We start from the raw sequence: 22,602 nt of genomic DNA, 5'->3' as shown, positions 1-22,602 counted from the left end.
TCTTGTTTTTCTTTTTTATAATCTTTCTTTTTATTTTTGTCAGCGTTAATGTTTTTCCTTGTTTGTTTACGCTTCCCTTCTGTCAGTGAGCAATAGATAGGCCTAGAGATATTTCCAAAGTTCTCTTGCCCGATACAACATGGAACCAACTTGACCAAAACACCTAAATGACTACTCCTGGAAAGAGGCCAGGTACGAGAAGAAATCGAAAAATTACTTCATGTAGAGAATGTCATCGTCTCAAACTAAAGGTAAGTTGCTCTGAAATGAGTGGAAAACAGACGACTAACGCGTTAGTGTGATCGTGTTTGGCCTTGCTCCAATTGTAAAAAACGAGGAATTTCCGATTTATGTCCAGATGGAATTGTTATTTCTGTGAGGTATATCATTATTCTTACTTTTAGGTTGATGGACGGAGGCAAGTTTCTGAACTGAACCCGGCTTGACTGAATGCGATTTTGGTTTCCGTTCTTTCTTCCTTCCGTCTTTTTTCCTATTGTACATTGTAATCATGAGTTGCTAACATATCCCTTTTTGGGAAATAGTGATAAATTGATTAAGCTATTGTTGTCTCGAATGTCTAAGCTACAAGGTGCTGTCGAGTCTTACGATAGTAACCATGATTCCTTGTTTATAGCTGAACATGATCAAAAAGTTATTCATTCTTTGATTGAAAAATACATAGACCCGACAGAGCAACCTCCGCTATCATTATCGTTTTCGGCAAAGACTCAATCACCATCAGCGCGGAACCAGTCCGCGGAGTCAAAAATGGATGATACTACTCAGACATCTTCACCGTCGGGAGATTCGACGCTTGCAGACGTCTCTCAAATGCTTGGTCGTCTCAAGATAGGCTCTCACGGTCATCTTAATTATTACGGTGCTTCTTCTAGTCGATCTTGTATCCCTCAAGCAGATCCAAATAGTGAAGAAGAGGATTACTTTGCTCTTCAAAGGTCACTGTTGTATCCATCTTCTTCTTCTTCTTCTCTCCTCCATTGGAGTCACCGCGTTCCTAACGTATTGAATCCTACCAATCTATGTGATATGCTTCCCGTCCCTCAATTTGCCGTCTGCCTATTAAATCTTTATTTTGACAACGTAGGGTGGAGCTGTCATGTCATTCATCGCCCTTCCTTTGAAAAGGCTCGTCTTAATTTATACGCTCATGATTCTTCTCGGTCTCCGCCTCAGCCTCACTTCCTTGCCCTTACCTACATGGTTTTTTGTCTCGGTACCCTATTCGCGTCTCCTGCATTAGTAAGGAACAGAAAATCCCTTGCGCATGAGTTTTACCTTCGTGCCCAACTGTGCTTTGATATCTCATACTCCTCCTTCGTGCCTTCCGTCGATGCTGTCGTTTTTCTCATCCTCATGTGTCAGTATTCCTACTTTTGTGATTGTCTTGAACGTACCAATTTTGCTTGGAATTGTGTTGGAACTGCCACCCGTATTGCTGTTGCCATGGGCATGCATCGTGATGGCGAGGTTTTTGAGCTTTCCGCGTTCCAGTTGCATATGCGTCGAATGATTTGGGCAGAGCTTTTGTTTTTGGACCGAATGCTCTCAATGAGCTTAGGAAGACCCTATGCCATTAGTAATGATCAAACTAACGTTTTACCTCCTTCCAATATTGCAGACGCTAGCATCGCGCCAGATAGCCTATTCATTCCAGAACCGTCTCCTTTACGAACTGAAGCTAGCTTTACTATTGTTAAAGCTAAAATTTCTAAATATTTGGCGAATGCCCTCAACCGTGCTTTTAAATTTACTCCTCCTAGTTACTCGGAAGTACAGACTTTAACTAAAGAATTGTTGGAAGTGGAAAGTGAGCTGCCAGATTATTTCTGTGTTACCGACGATACAAAGAATGCCTCGCCAGTCATAATTATGGAACAGTATTCTATCAAGTTCATCATTCTTCAATCCGTACTGTACTTGCATCGTCCTTGGTTTGTAAGAGCCGTTACGCGTACCGAGGAAAGAAATCAATACGCTACGTCTTTGTCTCTTTGTACTTCTGTTTCTCATGATCTCATCCACGTTCTTTATTCTTTGATGTGCTTAGTTCCCGTTGAACCTCTTCGTTGGTGGGTATTCCGCTTTCACTCTCTGAACGCTGGCATCATTCAAGGAGCTTATGCTTTAAGTTTTCCAAAAACAAGCTATGCAATGACGGCCTATAATGATTTACGATATATGTGCAAAATATTCGAACACCTTAGAGATGGGTTTTCTTTTTCCAACAAAGATTTTGCGTTTTTAATTAGCCTGAAAGATAAAGTTTTTGAACGTTTCCAATTAACCAGCCAGGGAATTGATGATGAATTCCTTGTGGAGGAAATTCCTTTTCTTCAGTTCAATGTTCCATCGTCCAGATCAAACAGTCGATCTCCGGATGATGCTACAGAAAATGCAGAACAGTTACGGCAATTGAATGGACTTGGAATTTCAATGGATCAAAGTACCGTGGCACAGTCTGAACACTTGCCATATTACGAACAAGAAAACCCTCTTCTGTTTGATTCTTTATCTTGGCATGTACCAAAGAACGATTTTGAGCTTTACAATCATCCAGAAACCGGATTATGGGATGCCAGTAACGGGACAACGTCAGAAAACGAGAAGCCTTTCAGTCCCAACCTTAGCATGAATCTGGAGCAGTTTTTATAGGAAGCCGATACCAAAACAAACGTGGAGTACACGCCCTCGTCACCAACTTAATTGATGACTATTTCTTGAATTCTGGATGTCTGTAAACCAGCTTAATAATGCCGGTTGTATTTTTGTCGACGTCTTCACGTTAAGCTTTACCCTTTTTAATTTCCCTTTTTTTTTGTTTTCAACATATATTTTTTACTTAGTTCTTTGTAATTTTCTTTTCTTTTTTTTACACGTTTTTAAAATTAAAAACTTATCACTGGATAATACCAATTATGTCCAGCCCGATGCTTTTGTTATTTATGCGATTCTATGTGCGTGTGGAAAAAACTTATCTATGCATGTTCAGGAGATAATGTGTACTTTAGGATTCACGATTTGAAATTCCTCACCCATTCGGAAGACCGCTGAATGGAAATCGTTTTTTGAAATTGGTTTCTTGAGTTTTTGTATTTTATTCCTTAATCAACTTTTTGCATTTGGTTATGTTGGTGATTGATTTCTTTTGAGTTATATTGAAGATTAAAATAATATCTATTTTGGTTAATACAGTATGCTATAGCGTGTTTGTAAGATTCCATAGAATGTTGTTTAAATGAATACATGAAACAGTGTTCCGTCTGCTGGGAATTGTAAATTAGAATGGAATGGCTTGATATGCACCGACCTTGGAAGTAAACAAAGACATTTGAACAAGACTAGTCAACATTCCCACTCCAGCCTTTGCTCCTTCAACAACGGGAACATCGGGACCTACTGCCTGTTGAACAACCTCTACCATGTGAGCCATTCCAGCACACCCAAGGCATATTACATCTGCTCCCAATTCCTGGACGGCTCTGCGAGAACTTTTCTGCACAAGAGCATCTACCTCAGTGCGTGGCTTTGATTCAAGTTCCAAAGGGGTCAAGCCCGTGGACACTACTCCAGCGAAGACGCTGTCAGATATACCCATAGCACGAACACCAGCGCTGAGTAATGGTTCGTAACGTTTTGTTGTTGTAACAATTGCTACTTTACGACCTAGAGACAAAGCTGCGAATATCGAAGCTTGCATAATGCCAAGACAAGGTTTTTTATAAGCTTCACGCAATGCAGAAACAAGTGGATGATCCGAATAGCAAGCGACTAAAAAGGCATCGCACTGAGGAGGATTCTGCTTGAAATGTCGCATGACAAACGATGCGGTAAGGATTCCATCAAATACAGATTCAATTGAAGCAGGTCCGTTCGGAGGGCCACTAAGGTATTGTAATTCAACATCCAGTGGCGTACAGGAATCCAAGACCTTTTTTACATTGTTGGTCATTTCCACTGTAGAATTTGGATTTATGACAAGAATGCGCACCATTTTTATTTAAAAAGAAGGGATAGAAAACTGAACGTGTGTAGAAAACCTAGATTAGTCCACTTGTCTTTTGAGATGCAGTAAAAGAATTAAATTTTTTTGAATTGAAAAGTATCCAAAAACCACTTCAACGTCAATGCCAAACCCTTTCGAAATCAACTTGAAATTGAGATTAACGCTTCCTTCTCGTTGGAAACTGTTTTGGCAATCTCTGTTCTTTTGATATCCAACATCAAGACGGAGGTGATTAGGACGATATGTAAACTTTTTCGGAAAGAGTTTTTGATAGCTAAAGATATTTAAAATGAATATCTCTATTCTTGGGTCTCCCGAAATGTCGGTTACTCCTACCGAAGACGCATATATAGAGAATGCTCCCAAGACTAGTTAATTGGAAACGATCTTTTTACCAGAATATCAAGTTTTTTTTAGAAAGAAGGACTTTTTGAAAGAAGAAGTCTACCGTTCGGGTCAATCGAAATCAAGTCTTATCATAGTAAAAGCATTTAAGAACATCCTCAAAGAAACACAAAGTGTGAAGATACTGCGTTCAGCGGGGTAATTACATTATTAAAGCTATTTAAAAAGTCTTTATCCTTTTAACTTTTAATTTTCTTCTCCGTTTATTTTCATTTTCGGCCTATAGCTTACGAGCAAAGTTGTACGAATACTGTCTAGAAAGGTTTTTAAAAGAAAACGTATACCAAATGTCTACAGCAGCTGTTGTACAGATTGCACCCAAGGTGGGTGATGCATTTTTCTCTCAACATTGTATCGATTTAATCTCTCGAAGTCTAGGTGGTCAAGTTATTGCGTGTAGTGATGACTTTTTCGCCTCGGCAGAAAATTTAATTTCACAGTCTCCTCCCATTCGAAGAGAAGGTGTCTACGTGGAGACAGGTGCTTGGTATGATGGCTGGGAAACGAGAAGACACAACCCAGAACCCTCCGACTGGGTGATTGCCAAGGTAGGGGCTTCCAGTGGCTGCATCACTGGTATCGAAATCGACACCGCTTTTTTCAACGGTAACCACGCACCTGCCGTAAGTGTTGAAGCTACATTTTCCCCTAACAAAATTCCCGATGCCAATGCATTTTGGACTCCAATTCTTCCCAAGGTTTCATGCGGCCCTTCTCAGCGACACCTTTTCCAATTAGAGACCCCCACAAGTGATTGCTATACGCATGTGCGTTTACAAATGTACCCAGATGGAGGAATTGCTCGTTTTCGTGTGTACGGGAACGTAATTCCTGTGTTCCCAGCCGACCTGGACATTCGTCTAGATCTTGCCCATATGTATCTTGGCGGTCTAGTGGTTCAATGTAGTAACCAACACTTTGGACGAAAAGATAATCTTATTCTGCCTGGTCGGGGCATCAACATGGGTGATGGTTGGGAAACCGCTAGAAGCCGAGAGCCTGGTCATGTTGATTGGGTCATCGTGAAGTTAGGCACCAAAGGCTATATCGATGATATCCTTGTCGATACCAATCATTTCAAGGGAAATTATCCCAAGGAAGTTATCTTGGAAGCAACGGACTCTCCCGATCATGTCCCTGGCCCTGATTGTACTTGGGAGATTATTTTACCTGCTCATAAACTTGGCCCTCATATGGAACATACCTTCTTGGATCTTGAGAACATCGCCACTCCCAAGACGCATGTTCGTATGATCATTGTTCCTGATGGTGGTGTCAAGCGTCTACGCATTTGTGGCCGACGTGCCCCCCTTTAAAAAGAGTTTTTTTATGATGAATATAAGAATCTCGCAAAGATGAAATGTATGATTTGGTTTTAATGATCAACGACGATTGGAGCGTGAAGTTACACTCCGTATAGAAGATGTTGCTCAAAAGTGAAGTACAATAGCTAGTATTCGTTTCTTCAACCTTTCTTGTATTCGTTCCCAAGACATCCTAGGGTCCTTGAGACGTTCGCTGTACTATAGAATCATTTTGAATGCTAACATGTTTTATTCATAGTATGGGAACGATATGATGTGTTTCTATGCGACCCTAATTAGTAATGAATTTTCCTTGACGAATCAATGAACATGAGCAAAATAATTCTGAAGCGAAACGTGTTATGCCTTTGAATAAAATGTTTTGATTTTAATGTAATCTACTTGATTAATCTATATACTCTAACAAGCACTTCTCTACGGCCACACCTAGGCGAAAACACCAGTTCCCGTCCGATCACTGCAGTTTTGATCTGAAGGTCTCGTTAGTACTATGGTTGGAGACAACATGGGAATCCGGCGTGCTGTAGGCTCCCTCTCTTTTTCTTTTTGATTTATCCTTAAGAATGTTTCATTTCATAGTTGTACTTTTGTTATTTTCTTGTCCTTGAATTGAGCGTATACGAAGGGAAGCAATGCATTCACAGCAGCATTTCTTGAAACACCAATCAATATCTTATTGAAGATCTAAAATAGAAAGAAAACGAGTAAACATTCGTATTGCAAAACAATTAATAAATAAACGAGACTAACTAGTGTGAGGATAAATGGACGTTATGCAGATGCAAATGTAGAAGGGAAAGGGAAGAACCAAACATTGTCCTGAGAACAGAAAATATGGTAGAATAAAGCAAGGGTAAATGTACAAAGGGTACAAAAAGGACAAAAGGCTTCTTAAGTGTTGTGCAAACCTTTAGCGCTTCCAGTATTCCTAGACTGATTTTCTTGTCGCCTTACCTACTGTTTCACAAATTCGAAATATGGTTCCTCGCTTCTAATATAGAACTCTTTGGCTCTCCTGGCGGTTCGAGAGGTATTGCATCAGCATTTTATGGCAATTGATTTTCATTCATTGAGTCGGACACTTCTAATGTAATGTCATAATCTAGAATATAGGCTAGTAGTATGCGAACGTATCCGAACACCTGAAGAACAACTTTTAACAGTTAATGAACATGTTTGAACGATTTGGAAACACCATTCAACGTTAAAAAAAGCAAATTCAATAAAACTATTCGTTATCAGTTAGTAAAGCTTTCATCAAACATCATCCGTCTACTGGCATACCTGAAACTAAATTAAGAAGAAAGCCAAAAGCCAGGACGACAAGAAACGCCGCTATACAAGATTGAAACTCTTTTCGAAATTCTTTCAGCAAACCATTGGTTAGAAAAGGAGAGAGGAAGTAATACGAAACTAAAGAATCAATTCCTATGGAGAAGAGATAACAGAAAAAGTCAAAGTCCTTCATTTACTGTATGATTTTGCAGCAAATGGAATTCTCAGGAATGCTGGTGGTCTAACGAAAAACAAGAATGCAATTTTGAGCCAATTGGATAGAGCGGCAGCGAAATCCATTGCTGCAGAAGCATTTTTAGGCAGCTCGTCGCTCTTGTTTTCAGAATCCGGTGAATGTTAAAAAAAACGACATTTTTCCGAATCATCCAGATTTTATGAACACCAAATCTTGTGGTACGAGGGTAGATCGCTTTCGAAACTCATTAGAGAAGCCAAGTAAGAAGATTCGGCCAGTTTGGGAGCTTCAAGTTGCTTTTCACACTCTTTTTCGTCCATAGCGGTCAATCACAAACGGACCAAGAAAAGCACAAGTTGGTAGTATATGATAACAGACGGCGATTCAATCAATTAAAACTACAAAAAAAGAAAAGAGTTCACTTTATTTCATCTTCAAAAAGTGGAAATAAACCTGCAATGGCAATGACTAGATGTTTGCCAAGGTGAAGCTGCCATCAACTTCTTTATGTCATTTCAGTACCTTGCACACAAGCTCGTCAAACAGATAGCATGTCACTTTGTTGAATAGGTAAAAAAGCAGCATTTTATTGTTTTGCGTTTCTTCCTCTTAAAAAAAAATAAATAAAAAAAATAAATAAATCGCTTAAGTCAATCATACAGACATCTTCTTCACCTTTACCGTTTAACTGAATATGAATTGGTTGATTTGTTTACGCCCTGTAAACACGAAGGGTATGTCCTTTCGAGATGAAATTTTTGCGCTGGAGGATTGCCTGAATCCACTTTCGCTTTTTTCTGTTCTTTTTACCTTTATACCTTTATAAATTTAAAATATCTTTATGTAAATGAGGTCTGTAGCTCTGAATGGTCTTTTTTGTTGAAAGCAAACATGTATAATTTCGTTTTGCAGTTGCAGCTGGGTACAAGTAGCTTATTAGGAGGTTGGTTTTTTTTTTTTTCTTAGTCCGATCATTCTAATGAAATCAAGATTTTGTAACAGGTTGATTTATACAGTGAATCAAGTCAACAAAAAGATTCTGATGCTATCAATATTCTTTCTCTTTCTCTACTTTATCGTTTTTGTATTCTGTTAGCCACATAGTCAGTATTATTGTTGAGAACGGATTCCATTTTCTTCTTCTTATTTAGCAAATTAACAAGTATGCATAAATGGATGGAGAAAAGAGGTCTTGTAAATAAAATGATATTATAACAATAATATTTAAAACTTCTTTTCTCTTTTCTTTTTCCTCTTTACTCTGTCATCTCTCTTTGTTTACCGTTCATGCTAGGTAGGGAAGTTGCTCAATAAATCATTTGAGCAGACCTTAGATGCAATTCGGTTTCTTGGTATTTAAAAGGTTGATTTCTCATCTATTTAAAAAAGACAAAGGCAAAAAACTAGTGATTTCCTTACATCTTTTATATTTTGACTTTTCCTTTTGTGACGCATACCATCTGATAATCAACAATGGGAAAATCGTCGTCCAAGGAAGAAAACATGCTCGTATGGAATCAGTGAATCCAAAAACCGATACTTTGCCAGCTTGCTATGTGAGCCTTTTTCCTGTGACAATAATAAAAGTGAAAATTTCGCAGAAGCCGTACAGTGCCGAAGTATCGTCATTCCATGCAAAAGTTGGTTTGTTTATGGTGTAAGAGGTCATTCGAAAAGCATATGAAAAACAGAAAAGTTTTTCCATTTCCAATTTCAAAGTCTAGTTGGTAAGCTATGTTGCATGAAACGACATTGTAACAAAAAAGGCAAGTAGAGTTTTCAAAGCAAGTATATTTCTTTTATGTGTTTTTCCATGTTTTTATGAACAAATCCACCGATGTTTTCTTGAAAGCCTTTGATTGCTTTGTTTAGACATATATCTTGATCAGCTTGAAAAAGACAAAGAAAAAAAAATAAAAAAAAAATAAAAAAAAAGAGCACAAGGAAAATATTTGCTTTGAAAACTCTACTTGCTGTTGAATAAAATTTTACGAAAACAAGATTTGAATTCATTGAAAATAAACATTTATGTGGTGAAACGATTAAATAATTAGTTATGTAGGCATAGATAATAATGGTATACAATAACTCAAAAAAGAGCAGAAAACTAGAGAAAATGTTTGGGGGGAAGAGAAGAAAAGAGAGAATGGTATAAGAGATGAGGGGGAATACTGCAGATATTAAGCAGTTTGACGGACTTGCGTAATAACATCGGGTTGCTTGATTTCCTCTTCTGCTTCTTTGGTAGCTTCCTTTTCTTGAATTTCAAAGGAAGGGCTTTTCGATGATATACTAGGTGTAGAATTAGAAGATTTCGCTGCCTCGAGATCCTGTTCCTTGTCGCCCTTTGAACCAGCATCACGAGCGCATTTGTGAGCGCGTTGAGCGGAACGACGTTCTCTCCACCACATAACCATCATGCAAGTAGTAACAGCTAGCCAGTAAATGATATAGCTAAGAATGGTACCATACGTACCGGTGTTTATCCAACCCAAGATGGCATTGAAAATCATGTATCCACCATTGGAGTTCGTTTCGGGATTACCATAGTTGACGTGCCAAATTGCTTGCTGGAAAGGATAGGAACCAGGCCCATCGCCCAATTCAGCCGAGTCGCCTCCGGTAGCACGACTATATTTATCGACCTCAAAGTAAAAGACAGCCTTAGCCATGAGACCAGCCGAAATCAAATACAGAATACAAGTAGAAGCAATCAAGAACCACTGCAGGTTCAAAACGTTACCACCCTTAAAAATGAAATAACCAATCAAGCAACCGGTGATGAGACCACAGACAACAGGCAGGGGAAACGCAGTGGCCGGTGTTTCCAATCCGACACCGCCGACGAAAACGACGACCTCAAGACCTTCACGTAGGACTGTAAAGAAAGGAAGCAAAAACATAGCATACTTTTTGCTCCAACTACCAATACCACGGGCCTTTCGATTCGCGATACTGCGCATGAGCTTTTTTCTCCATTTGTCTTGAAGATGGGAAACACGAAGCATTGCAAATCCCATCACTGTAATCAAAATGACAGCAACGAGTGAAAATACACCTTCCCAGATTTCCTCCGAACTTCCCCAAAGGTCTTTTCCTAGTGCGTAAAAGGCACCAATAAACCCACCACCGATAGCTAGACAAATAAATAAGGCGATAAATGACCCAACCCAAACTTGAATCGTGAATCTACGCTTTAGCTTTGGGTCTGACACTTTTCCCTCAGCGTTGGTCAGCGTTTGCGAAATGAACGACATGAGTACAGACACAATGATAGACGCCTCTAGCGTCTCCCGAAGCACAATAAAGTAAATCGGCACTGAAAATACATTATTTCCCATATTTCGTTTACGTTTCTTTTCACTTCCTTTAGGTCTTTTCGTTCTTTTCCAATTATTTCATAAAAATTCGTTCTTTTACCGTTTGTTTACACTGATTCAACAAGACAAAAATACTGCGACAGTCCACCTCGGTTTCTATCACTTTACCAAGTTAACGAATCCTAATTTCTCTACTCAAAATCTGATATGCAGCACCTTTTCATGGTGGGCCTCCACTCCATTATAAACACTTTAAGCTGGGAATGCTGGTTTCACATGGGATGATCTGATAATTTATTTACGTCGCTGCAAATTTTCCGATTGGCTATTCGGATGTTCATATTGCACTATCAGATTATCAAAAGAGGAGAAGTGAAGATATAGACATTATTCGCAATCTGGAAAAAATAATCAGATCAGCTCACCTTGGGTATATAACAGTCCCCACGGCAGCGATGTCCCAGTCTTGGATATCTGATCAAGCCCGTTTTAAAAGAAAAACCACCAAGAGTCCTTCGAACAGTGCGTATTACGCTTAAGTTTTATTTTTTATATTTTTTATAGTTGTTCTGGCTCATTTTTATTATTTATTGTTTTCTTTATTTTCATTGGCATAGCATTGATCGGACTTCTCTGTTTTTTCATATACCCTTCTCTTTCATTTGTGTTTTTTATTTTTATTTTTTATTTTCTGTCGCATATCTCTGACTCTTTGAAGCTATACTCCTTTTTCGGTTTTTTATTTCCAATGTCTCTTATTTTTTTCGTGCTCGTCGTGTCCGCGCTTTTGGAAACTGCTCTTGCTAAAACCCGCTTGTTTGAATGGAATGTCACAGACATAGATAATTTGGACGTTGATAAATCAGGCCATCCTCGCTGGGTTATGGGTGTCAATAACCAATGGCCCATTGAACCACCGGTCGTCGACTATGGCGACCAAGTGATCATCAAAATGAGCAATCATCTCCGCGACAATCGAACTTGTAGCTTGCATTCCCATGGCATGTTTCAGCGCCATAATGGTTATATGGATGGTGTTCCACAAATGACTCAATGCTCTATCCCTGCTGGCTCTACCTTTTACTACAATTTTACTGCTGTCCAAAACGGTACTTATTGGGTCCACTCTCACGATATGAGTCAATATCCCGATGGTCTTCGTACTTCATTTGTTATTAACAATCCTAACGAGCCGTACGACTACGACGAGGATTATATTATCAGCTTGACCGACTGGTATTATGAACCCTTTTACAAACTCGTTCCTGAACAATTCGTAACTTGGCACAACCCAACCGGTGCGGAACCTGTCCCCGACACCGGCCTCATCAATGATGGCGTTAACTCTACCTTCAAAATGGAACCGGGAAAAACGTATCGATTCCGTTTTGTCAATCTGGGCGCATTCAACAACTATGACATTATGCTCGAGGATCACAACATGACCATCATCGAAGTCGATGGTGAATACACAAATCCTCAAGAAGTATCCTCTATTCACATAACCACTGCTCAACGTTACAGTGTTCTCGTGACAGCTAAAAATTCCACCGACCGTAACTATGCCATGACCGCTTATATGGACGAATCCCTCTTTGATCAAGTCCCTAAAAATTATAATCCAAACGTAACCGCTTGGCTCTCATACAATTCCGAAACCACTTATAACTACGCAACCCCTGTCGATGAAATTGACAGCTATGATGATGCAGAGTTACAACCTTTGTACGATGTTTATTGGGGAGAGGCCGATCACAACGTCTCTCTCTGGTTTGATTTCTTTACCCTTGGAGATGGAGCAAGCTATGCTGAAATCAATGAAAAATCATTCAAATACCCAAAGGTTCCTGGCCTTATGATCGCCAATTCTACTAACTATGATGATTACAACACGAAACCCGTCACCTATGGACCCTATACCAATGCCTTTGTATTCGATTACAATCAAACTGTTGACGTTGTTATCGATAACCATGATACCGGCAAACATCCTTTCCATCTACATGGCCACGTTTTCCAAGTTTTAGAACGAGGTGAAGAGAACGCTGGTGAATATAGCGACCAAACCGAGCATAAAGTCTACGACCATCCTGTTCGCCGTGACACCATCGAAATTCCTCCCGTAAGTTTTGTTCGTCTTCGCTTTTTGGCTGACAATCCCGGTGCTTGGCTTTTACATTGTCATATAGAATGGCACATGGAAAGTGGTTTGGTTGCAACATTTCTGGAGGCACCCGATCGAGTCCCCGAAATAACTGCTCCCGAATTTGTCCGCCATCAGTGTGTGATGCAAAATATTGATATTTCAGGTAACGGTGCTGGAAACGCTTACAATATTTCCAATTTGACTGGCGCTCCTGCTCCTCCCGGTGAAATGCCTGCTGGCTGGACATCAAAAGCCATCGCCACAATGGCCATGTGCGTTTTATCAGCTTGTATTGGTATGGGAAGTATAATCTTTTATGGCATGCAAGTGCATCCTTTGCCCACCGAGGAGCTTGACGATGAAGAAGATATCAAAGCAGCTGCAGAAGAAAATGCAGCAAAATTAATGATACCCCCGTCTGACATGTAAAATAGATTCTTTTTCCTTTCTTTTTTTTTTGGGGGATTTCTTACTAGTGATAACTCGATGTCCATCTTTCATAATTCCATTGTCTTTAATCTCAGGAAATTGTTCATCCTAAACATTTGCAGCAGCACATATGATATTAAAATAGAATAAAATCCTTCTTTATTATCCAAATATTATGCAGTATGGGGGTATTTGCCTTTGCAACAAACAACGAAAGACCGGAAAGGGCACCAAACGACAAATGACCAGATACTGCTAGGATTATTATTTTCATCTCCTAAGTGATTTGTATTCATAGTCAACAAAACAAGTACTAAACTGAGTACTCATTTTTGTTTGCTTGTTATTATCCGCATTTTTTCAAGCGAACGATAAAAATTATAGTGGGTTTCAATATGAAAATTCGAGATAAATCTCATGGTAATAAGAATTAACTTGAACGAGTCGATTATTGATAAATCTGCCCTTTTTAAATCAAAGCTTTGCAAGTTTTGCGAATGTTTACTGCATGAACTCCGCTGAGAAAACTTAGTCTTCCATACGAGCCTGACAATTTCAATACCTTTTATTCACATTTGGTTTTGGATTAAAGCCGAACACGATGAGACTTTTCTTGCAGCCGCCAAAAGGAAAATAACAACTAATTCCACAAAGTTTAATTTCGAAATGAAAACACGTAAAAATCTAAATAAAAGCAAGCGAGCATATTGTAATTTTGCGGTGTATGCTTTAGTAAATATAAGGACTTACACCCTTCGACAAGAATTTGGGATGAGAATGTGCCAAAATTTCATCATGGTCTCTGGTTTACCTAGTTGTATTTCAAGTTTTCCACAACTTTCTGAGCAACCAGCTCAGCGCTATTTCTGTTCGATCCAGTTATGATGTTTCCATCCTCGACAACAAAACCATCTGTATGAAACACCGGCGGATTTTGAAAGATAGCACCACTTTCATTGGATATATCCTCGATGGAAGGAAAATGCAATCTCTTTAATATATCGTGCACCCCATTTTGAATCGAATCTCTCCAAGTACAACTGGTTATCCTTCGATTCCAACACAGGGTATGACCATCGTCTCTTGTAGTGTAAGCCAATAACAAAACACCTTCAGCAACTGTAGCAATAGTCTTATTTTTTCGAAACATAGCTCTCATAAACTCTCGACCGTCTTTGCAATGGGAATAGTTGAAATAGCATCCGTATCCTCCCGAAACGATCACTGCATCGTAGTCATCAGGGTTGAGGCGACTCAAGCGAGATATTGTCTTCAATTTAACTACCAGCATACTCTTCGGATCATCGAGGACATCCAAAGCTTCCTTCGTAGTACAAGATTCCTGTAGTGATTTGCAATCGAATCCATACTCTCCAGTGTCAGAAGCAAAATCAACATCAAACCCATTGCTCTCGAGAACCTGAAAGAGTCCATATATCTCTGGATAGTATACTCCTGTAAGGTCGCCGTCGTCATAAAATGGGCCATTATAACTTGTCACTAGGATTAGAGCTCTTCCTGAAAGTGAAGGTATTTCCTGCCCTACTGTTCCATCCATACTTAATTCTTGAGTGTTCCCTCTGTTTGCGTCTTCAAAATCAACACTGCAACTGTGTCTACCTGCTTTGGCAATAAATCAACCAACAACGAAGAGATGAAACCAAACGACCCAACTAATTAACTATATTTTTTGCAAACCTCATACCTTGCCATATAATAGTTTGCATTACGAAAATATATGCTAACTTGTTTTTATCAAAATAATGATGCTATTGCGATCATCATGACAAAAAAACAATCTTTCGCTAAGATTGTATAAACTTACCATATACCAACTGCTGTATTAATAAAAATGTTTCTTCAGATTCCGCAACTATCCAACTAATCATGGTGTTTCGTTTTGTCATTATAGCTACTGTGGTAAGGCAACATATTCAATGCGCCTTACAGATATACTTACATACTCATAAGAGTGTTGGATACTGACTACTAAACTTTTATCCATAAAATAAAATTTTAGTCCATTATTTTAAAAATTTTATTTACTTAATAAAATCTCAATTTCAAAACTTAACTTAAATGATCGGAGCCAGCTCACTAAAACAGAAAAAGGAAAGACAGTAAAACCAACGAAGGTTACCTATAATATACATCAAATGAAAGTTATTCATAACAAAAGCAAATCAAAGCTTTTTAAATTTTTTAAGCAGAACACATCTCACATGATTCGGGATTATTAATGGAGCAAGCAATGACTTGTTCATTATAAATGTCAGCCTCATCAGAATCCTTTTCCTCCTTCTTTTCAGCCTTTCCATTCTTAGCAGGAGCACGATTCTCTTGGGCAACTTGCTTGTTACGTTCACGAAGGATCATAGGATCAACAGTAAACTTGATGGCAGAAGCAGCAGCCATAGTACGCAAATAGTACATACCAGTTTTTAAGCCCTTCTTCCAGCCATAAAAGTGCATACTGGTAATCTTACCATAAGAAGGGTCCTTCAAGTGAACATTTAAACTTTGAGATTGATCGATGAAAGGACCACGATCAGCAGCATAGTCAATGACAGTCTTTTGACTGATTTCCCAAACAGTCTTATAGAGGTCTTTAAGATCTTGAGGAATCTCAGGGATAGCTTGAATAGAACCATCGAGCATGACAAGTTTGTTCTTCATCTCTTCGTTCCACAAGTCGCGATCAACAAGATCCTTCAACAACCAAGGGTTGACGATTTGAAATTCACCTGAAAGTACACGGCGTTGATACATGTTAGAAGTGTAAGGCTCAAAACATTCGTTGAAACCAAGAATCTGAGAAGTAGATGCAGTAGGCATGGGAGCAACCAACAAAGAGTTATATAAACCATTCTTAGCTACCTTGGCCTTCAAAGCAGCCCAGTCCCACAAGTCAGTAGGAGTAACGTTCCACATATCATACTGCAAAGCACCTTGGGAAGCAGGAGAGCCTTCATAACTCTCGTAAGGACCGTGCTTTTCAGCCAATTCAGTAGAGGACTCTACAGCCGCATGATAAATAGTTTCAAAGATTTGAATGTTCAGCTTCTTAGCACCAGCAGATTCGAAGGGAAGGCGAAGTGCAAAGAAAGCATCAGCAAGACCTTGCACACCTAAACCAATAGGGCGGTGGCGGAAGTTGCTTTTGCGGGCTTCAGGTACAGGATAATAGTTAATGTCAATAATCTTGTTCAAATTGCGAGTAACGACCTTAGCTACATCGTGAAGCTTTTGGAAGTTGTACTTGCCATCCTTTATAAAACTAGGCAAAGCAATTGAAGCAAGGTTACAAACGGCAACTTCATCGGGAGCGGAATATTCAATAATTTCCGTGCACAAGTTGGAACAGCGAATGGTACCTAAGTTCTTTTGATTTGACTTGCGATTGCATGAATCTTTGTACAGCATAAAAGGATTACCAGTCTCAGTTTGAGATTGCAAAATAGCGTACCATACCTTTTGAGCGGGCAATTGACGACGTCCGCGATTCGTCTTTTCATACTTTTCATACAGAGCTTCAAATTCTTCACCCCATACATCGGCTAAGCCAGGTGCCTCATTGGGACAGAAGAAGGTCCATGACTCATTCCTCTCCACACGACGCATGAATAAGTCTGGAATCCAAAGGGCATAAAACATTTCACGAGCGCGGAAATCTTCCTTTCCGTGAGTTTTTCTAAGGTCAAGGAACTCCATGATATCAGCGTGCCAAGGCTCAAGGTAAGCAGCGAAAGCACCTGGACGTTTGTTACCACCTTGGTCGACATAGCGAGCAGTGTTGTTGAAGACACGAATCATAGGAACGAGACCATTAGATGTACCATTGGTACCAGCAATATAGGAACCAGTAGCCCTAATGTTATGCATGTTGATACCAATACCGCCAGCAGTCTTGGAAATCATAGCACAAGTTTTAAGAGTATCATAAATACCGTCAATAGAATCATCCTTCATTGTAACAAGGAAACAAGAAGACATTTGAGGGCGAGGAGTACCCGCATTAAAGAGAGTAGGGGACGCATGAGTAAAGTAACGTAAAGACATCAAGTTGTAAGTTTCAAGGGCAGCTTCAATATCTTCACCATGGATACCGACGGCCACACGCATAATCAGGTGCTGAGGACGCTCGGCAACCTTTCCGTTGATGCGCAATAAGTAGGAGCGCTCCAATGTCTTAAAACCAAAAAAGTTATATGTGAAATCACGGTCATAAATGATAGCACTATCCAATTCGTCCTTGTGCTTCATAATAATGCTATATACTTCATCAGAAATCATAGGAGCATGTTTTCCAGTCTTTGGATTAACATAATCGTGAAGTTTTTGCGTAACGACAGAGAAAGCCTTATCTGTTTGCTTATGTAAGTTGGAAACTGCAATTCTTGCAGCAAGGATAGCATAGTCAGGATGCTTTGTGGTCATAGTAGCAGCAGTTTCAGCGGCCAAATTGTCCAATTCCACAGTTGTTACACCGGGATAGACACCTGAGATGACCTTTTGAGTGATGGCCACAGGATCCACATGATCGGAGTCAAGACCATAGCAAAGTCTTGAAACACGAGCTGTGATTTTATCAAATGCAACCTTTTCCTGGTGTCCGTCTAAAAGAACACGTTAGCTCAGCTTCAAAACACCTCCATAGTTGCAAAAAGGCACACTATCCGCCACTGGACCTGGTACGATGCCCATTTACAGTCAGTCAAGAGATCCGTTTTTATAATAAAGCATATGAAAGAAACCAACAAAAGTGCAAGTTCTCTTTCTTTTTTTTTTTTTTTTCACTAATCCTCACGAGAAGAACTAGCAATCTTGAAACATTCGTGAAAACACAAAGTCCGTTGGTACTATTCATTCAAACGGATTCTCCTGCTCAAATGGCTTTGAAAATTTACATACCTCTCTTATAGACAAACATTGTTTTTGTTTAGAACATTTGCGTTGGGAATGGTGGATTATATATAGCAAACGAGAACGCGCCTGTACGCGTCGCGCTCATATTAAATAATATACGCGACGCGTCATTACAACATGATGTTCGAAGCATCCGATGTAAACAAACCACATGGAACGAACTTATAAATTTAATTTTGAGTCAAAATAATATAAAACAGAATTATAAGTTGTTTGTGGAATCACTCCTTTCAATACTCACATTACCGATCTACTAAAACCATTTAATGTGCCTATATGAAAGAAAACCCATTTTTTTGTCGCGTAAAAAAAAGACAGAAATTAATAAAGAAAAATCAAACATCTCTTTTCATTTATAAGATTTGCGTGTATGAATCCACAAGACAATAATCAGATAATCTCTTAACGTGAGTGTTGCTACACAAACAGATCAGTTTCATTTAGATTGCGTGTACTTTGGGATACGCGACGCGTTTGTTGACGTGTTCTATTGCCAACAGAAAAACTGCATTCCTTCCTTTCAAATGGAAAAAAGAAAGAAAGAAATGCTCACCACATGGTATGCATTTCTAGCTATTTGAAAAAAAAGAAAAAAAAATCGACTTGGTTTTTACAAAGCTAGTTTTGCTCATTTTAATGGGTAAATATAAATATGATGGATGATATGTATGATTTGCAGTTCGTTTTGTATAAGAAGTTTTGAACATTCTAACATTTATAAATGATGATTAAAAGCGATGTCAGTGCTAATAAAGTATTATGAGTCGGTCTTTCACTAAAATGTACAACTACGTTTGCTTTTGTAAGAAATTTATGCACCGGCCTTTTCAGCTTGATATGTAAAGGTCTATTCGTTAACAAAAGGGTATGTGGAAGCCTTTTAAACAGACAGTGCATTCTTGTGTGTCGACGACTACTCACAATTTGAGTTTAAGTGTTTGGTAGTGCAAAATAGGAACCCATGCTTTTGAGACCTGAAACCCACATGCTTGGAAATTGAATAAACACGTAACCACAAACTGAATAGTTTTGTTGCCCGCATAAAACAAAGTCGTCAATTTGTACTATCTTGCTACAAAAGCTATGTTGAAACTCATTTTTGTCAAGGATTCAATTCTTTGCTTGAAACCTACATTTACAGCACCCAAGTAGGTTTGCAGGAACGGCTTCTTTACCTGCTATGAAACGACACTAGAAATGCAATATCGCTGGTTAAACCCGCTTACAAAAATAGAGATTTTTTGGATATCTAATTCTTTTAAATGAAACCTAGAAACACAGGCAATGTTATTGAATGAAGATTTGTCATTCAAAGAGTTTGCTTGATGTCTCATAAAGTGTGTATCTACTATCAGTGTAGTATGTTTTCCCAAACAGCGTTCTCTGTAAGTTACTCTGCCCTCTTTTACTCGGCAGAAATCTATAAACTTAATGTTCACTGAGCAGATTTTTGATTTCCGATATATAAAATAGTAACCAAGCTAGACGACTATTTAAAGAAAGTTAAGCAATAAGGGTTCTCAAAAGTTCTTAAACGAACAATGAGGCATGCAATAGGGATATTCATCATGCAAAGAAATGTTAAAAAAAGCAAGTCTCGTAAGAGAATGCTGAAGCAAAGAAATAAGAAAAGTAGGAGATTACTAATAGCGCATGCAATCTAATATAAATGCGTTGCTTAGAAAGCTGAGACAGAAACGTACCCAAATAAATTTGGACCCAAACAACTCACAACAGGACGACCCGAGATAAATTCAATAAAAAGCCGTACCCAGACACAAGAATGCATCTCACCACCGACAGAGAAGCCGCACGGAAAAGCATCCATCCATAAAACGCAACTAGCAAGAAGGGACAAAAGGGAATGTACAGGTAAATTACAAATATGAGGATAAAGATAGAGTAAAAAGAATCGGAAACGATTTATCTAAATGGAGAGTATATGATGATATTCCATAGAAAAGTCACTTTACATCAAAATGCAACGCTTCTTCTTTTTGCTACCACTGGAAGGCTTGGTCTTTGGCTTGTGCTTCAACATAGCAGCACGGGTAGCAGACTCGAAAACTTCACGAACGCCCTCGTTTGTCTTGGCAGAGCATTCCAAATACTTGTAAGCACCGATTTTCTGAGCGACGGTTTGACCCTCTTCGCTACTAACAGGATGTTGTTGAGTTTTGGAGAGTTCTTCAACGATCTTGTGATCATGGCGCAAATCAGCCTTGCAAGCGACAAGCAATATAGGGAGACTAGAGCAGAAGTGAAGGACTTCGGAAATCCATTTCTCTTGGACATTGTCAAGGGAATCGGGAGAATCGACAGCGAAACAAATAAGAATAACATGAGAGTCCGGATAAGACAAGGGTCTCAAGCGGTCATAATCTTCTTGACCGGCAGTATCCCACAAGGCCAATTCTACGTGACGTCCATCAACCTCTACATCAGCAACATAGTTTTCAAAGACAGTGGGAACATAAACTTCTGGGAAGGTGCCCTTTGAAAACACACTATAGAAAGTTAGTAATGATTGGAACTTGAGAGAACAAAAGATACGAGTCTAGTTGGAGAAACAAGCGGGGTTTGAAAGAAGGTGCAAAATGAAAAGAGCTTTTGAAAGAAACAAGCAGTCAACAGAAATAGAAACCAAAAGAGTACAAAAGACAACTATCTTTTCATGCAAATCAAACCAACATCTTATAGAAATGCGAGTTGTCGATCCCTTCTTTATAAGCCCTCAGTCCTTTCAAACTATAGCATGGCACTCTCCCTTTTCGAAAGAAGCGGTCCATTCTATATCCATGTGGCGTCACTGGAATATGCCCCAGAAAAGTCTATACTCTTTCCAACGAAAAAGCTTTTAAACATGAACAAGTCAATAAGCATTTCTGCTTCAGAAACCAAGCGAAACATCACATGAAATGGAGAAGAATCACTTTATTCAGCTTGCCATCGTTGAATAAGCCCTATTTCCCAACAACCAGCTCGTATACTTACATTAAAAGACATGTTTTACCACATGCACCGTCTCCCACAATAACCAGTTTTCTACGAAGTTCAGTTGCCATTCCTAATTAACTTTTTTCCTGCTTTACAATGAAAGCAAAAACTTAAAGTAGATTGTTGTTTATAACTGATTTTGAGTCACCGCTCTTTCCTTCGTTATGGCAGTGGTTAACTTATTTACTCTATTCTTTCGGGCTCAAAAGCTGCACGTTTACTGAACCACAACGAACCACTGTGTAGAATCGTATAGCGGCTTAGACAGTATTAGATAACACAGAAATGAATGAAAAACGGAGTAAGAGCGCAAGGTTCGGACGAGAAGATGCACGATGAAAGGGATAAGGTAGATTTAAAAAAATTGTTAAGACGTTTTCCGGCTTAAGGAACTTCCGAAGTTGTTGCTTTGATGAAGGAACGACGGTAGATATCGTACTTAGTCATAGACAGGGAAAAGAAATTTTCAAGCTCGTAACGCCTCACTATCCATGTAAACAAACCCAAAGACGAGATACCCATTTTGTAGGAATCGTGGAAAGCAGTCGAAGTTTGTACTGGCTTCAAGAAGAATTGACTTCTTTATTTGAATAAGATTCGTTGTGTTCGGTGGATCGGTTTCTTGAACGATCCGATATCTTGCAAGTTCTAACGTCCTAGCTAAACTCTACAGTCCTTGGTCTTTCTTGGGTCGACTCAATCGTCTCGTGTGGTTCTTTGGTCTGATTTTCCGTTATAAGAAACATAGCTCTTTGATTCAATCCCAACTAGAGTTTCATTTTGTTGCTCTTGATTTTCTACGGTCCAATTCTATTCTAACCTTTTTGAGTTGCTGCCCGTAGCCACTTTTTGCTCCTAATTCGTTGTTTCGGTTTTTGTCATAGAACCCTTTTTCTTTTATTTGGGTGGCTGTTTTTGTTTGATGTCTGCTTCACAATCGGAATCCCCCGTTGATCTTAAAGATCCAAAATTTGAGCAGTACGATTGTCTGCCCTGCCGCCTCATAGGTGCTGCAGCATTCACAGGGCTTGGTGCTTACGCCTACTGGCAGTCTAACATTCCCAGAGGTACCCCATTTTACCGTACAAAACGACTGGGAATATTGTCATTAGCTACAGGATTCATGAGCGCTGGATTTTATCGCCTTATAAATTGATATATGCTTTTAGGAAAGAGCTTTACAACGAAAAATTTTTACTCTTCATCCATGTACCCTCATCGACAACGTTGTAAAATTACAGTATCAATTTGTATTAACGTTCAAAGGTAACGAAAAACTAAAACAGGTCCTCAAGAAGAGAGAGAGAGAGAGAGAGAGGATCTTAAGATATAAAATCATATCACACACGACAAGATTTCCAAGAGTCTGTATGACAACGTAAAAATAAAAACTTAGATAACAGGTATGCAGTATGAAGAAAATAACAACTATCTTTCAAATAAATATAGTACGACTTATGCTTATGCAGTGATAATTTAGGGGGGTTCTTCTCCGAGATCTGACAGTAGGCCGTCTTTCCAAAATGCATAGAACGGCTTCATAATGGCATTGTGTA

At 39.1% G+C, this 22,602-nt stretch overlaps 10 protein-coding genes and 1 non-coding gene across 11 annotated transcripts; 5 read left to right on the top strand and 6 right to left on the bottom strand.

The window, feature by feature from the left end:
• Positions 1–167: 167 nt before the first annotated feature.
• SOMG_04740 (DNA-binding transcription factor, zf-fungal binuclear cluster type) lies at positions 168–2,676 on the top strand (the record flags this gene model as incomplete). The annotated part of the gene is made up of 3 exons (XM_056183519.1): positions 168–251; positions 298–380; positions 546–2,676. The coding sequence occupies 3 exons, from the start codon at positions 168–170 to the stop codon at positions 2,674–2,676; spliced, it is 2,298 nt and encodes a 765-aa protein (XP_056039852.1).
• A 625-nt stretch (positions 2,677–3,301) lies between these two features.
• SOMG_04739 (hydantoin racemase family) lies at positions 3,302–4,015 on the bottom strand (the record flags this gene model as incomplete). The annotated part of the gene is made up of 1 exon (XM_056183518.1): positions 3,302–4,015. The coding sequence occupies one exon, from the start codon at positions 4,013–4,015 to the stop codon at positions 3,302–3,304; it is 714 nt and encodes a 237-aa protein (XP_056039776.1).
• Positions 4,016–4,719: 704 nt separating this feature from the next.
• On the top strand, positions 4,720–5,748 carry dal2 (allantoicase Dal2; the record flags this gene model as incomplete). Its single annotated transcript, XM_056183517.1, has 1 exon — positions 4,720–5,748. One exon carries the CDS (start codon positions 4,720–4,722, stop codon positions 5,746–5,748), a length of 1,029 nt encoding a protein of 342 aa, XP_056039777.1.
• A 425-nt stretch (positions 5,749–6,173) lies between these two features.
• SOMG_10113 lies at positions 6,174–6,287 on the top strand. Its single transcript, XR_008803646.1, has one exon. It is a non-coding gene; the product is annotated as a 5S ribosomal RNA (ribosomal RNA).
• A 516-nt stretch (positions 6,288–6,803) lies between these two features.
• Positions 6,804–7,225, bottom strand: SOMG_04737 (uncharacterized protein; the record flags this gene model as incomplete). The annotated part of the gene is made up of 2 exons (XM_056183516.1): positions 6,804–6,910; positions 7,042–7,225. 2 exons carry the CDS (start codon positions 7,223–7,225, stop codon positions 6,804–6,806), a joined length of 291 nt encoding a protein of 96 aa, XP_056039772.1.
• A 2,183-nt stretch (positions 7,226–9,408) lies between these two features.
• fip1 (plasma membrane iron transmembrane transporter Fip1) lies at positions 9,409–10,569 on the bottom strand (the record flags this gene model as incomplete). The annotated part of the gene is made up of 1 exon (XM_056183515.1): positions 9,409–10,569. The coding sequence occupies one exon, from the start codon at positions 10,567–10,569 to the stop codon at positions 9,409–9,411; it is 1,161 nt and encodes a 386-aa protein (XP_056039773.1).
• Positions 10,570–11,296: 727 nt separating this feature from the next.
• On the top strand, positions 11,297–13,123 carry fio1 (plasma membrane iron transport multicopper oxidase Fio1; the record flags this gene model as incomplete). Its single annotated transcript, XM_056183514.1, has 1 exon — positions 11,297–13,123. One exon carries the CDS (start codon positions 11,297–11,299, stop codon positions 13,121–13,123), a length of 1,827 nt encoding a protein of 608 aa, XP_056039774.1.
• An 811-nt stretch (positions 13,124–13,934) lies between these two features.
• hsp3105 (ThiJ domain protein, implicated in cellular detoxification) lies at positions 13,935–14,681 on the bottom strand (the record flags this gene model as incomplete). The annotated part of the gene is made up of 1 exon (XM_056183513.1): positions 13,935–14,681. The coding sequence occupies one exon, from the start codon at positions 14,679–14,681 to the stop codon at positions 13,935–13,937; it is 747 nt and encodes a 248-aa protein (XP_056039775.1).
• Positions 14,682–15,325: 644 nt separating this feature from the next.
• On the bottom strand, positions 15,326–18,053 carry cdc22 (ribonucleoside reductase large subunit Cdc22; the record flags this gene model as incomplete). Its single annotated transcript, XM_056183512.1, has 2 exons — positions 15,326–17,739; positions 18,035–18,053. The coding sequence occupies 2 exons, from the start codon at positions 18,051–18,053 to the stop codon at positions 15,326–15,328; spliced, it is 2,433 nt and encodes an 810-aa protein (XP_056039335.1).
• Positions 18,054–20,018: 1,965 nt separating this feature from the next.
• Positions 20,019–21,114, bottom strand: rho1 (Rho family GTPase Rho1; the record flags this gene model as incomplete). Its single annotated transcript, XM_056183511.1, has 2 exons — positions 20,019–20,556; positions 21,044–21,114. 2 exons carry the CDS (start codon positions 21,112–21,114, stop codon positions 20,019–20,021), a joined length of 609 nt encoding a protein of 202 aa, XP_056039004.1.
• An 854-nt stretch (positions 21,115–21,968) lies between these two features.
• tam6 (mitochondrial DUF4536) lies at positions 21,969–22,202 on the top strand (the record flags this gene model as incomplete). Its single annotated transcript, XM_056183510.1, has 1 exon — positions 21,969–22,202. The coding sequence occupies one exon, from the start codon at positions 21,969–21,971 to the stop codon at positions 22,200–22,202; it is 234 nt and encodes a 77-aa protein (XP_056039770.1).
• Positions 22,203–22,602: the final 400 nt, after the last annotated feature.

Source organism: Schizosaccharomyces osmophilus, chromosome 3 (assembly GCF_027921745.1).
Source record: "Schizosaccharomyces osmophilus chromosome 3, complete sequence".
In the NCBI taxonomy this organism is placed as follows: Eukaryota; Fungi; Ascomycota; class Schizosaccharomycetes; order Schizosaccharomycetales; family Schizosaccharomycetaceae; genus Schizosaccharomyces; species Schizosaccharomyces osmophilus.
The sequence above is the reverse complement of the archived record's forward strand: the minus strand, read 5'-3'. Positions and strand labels throughout refer to the sequence as shown.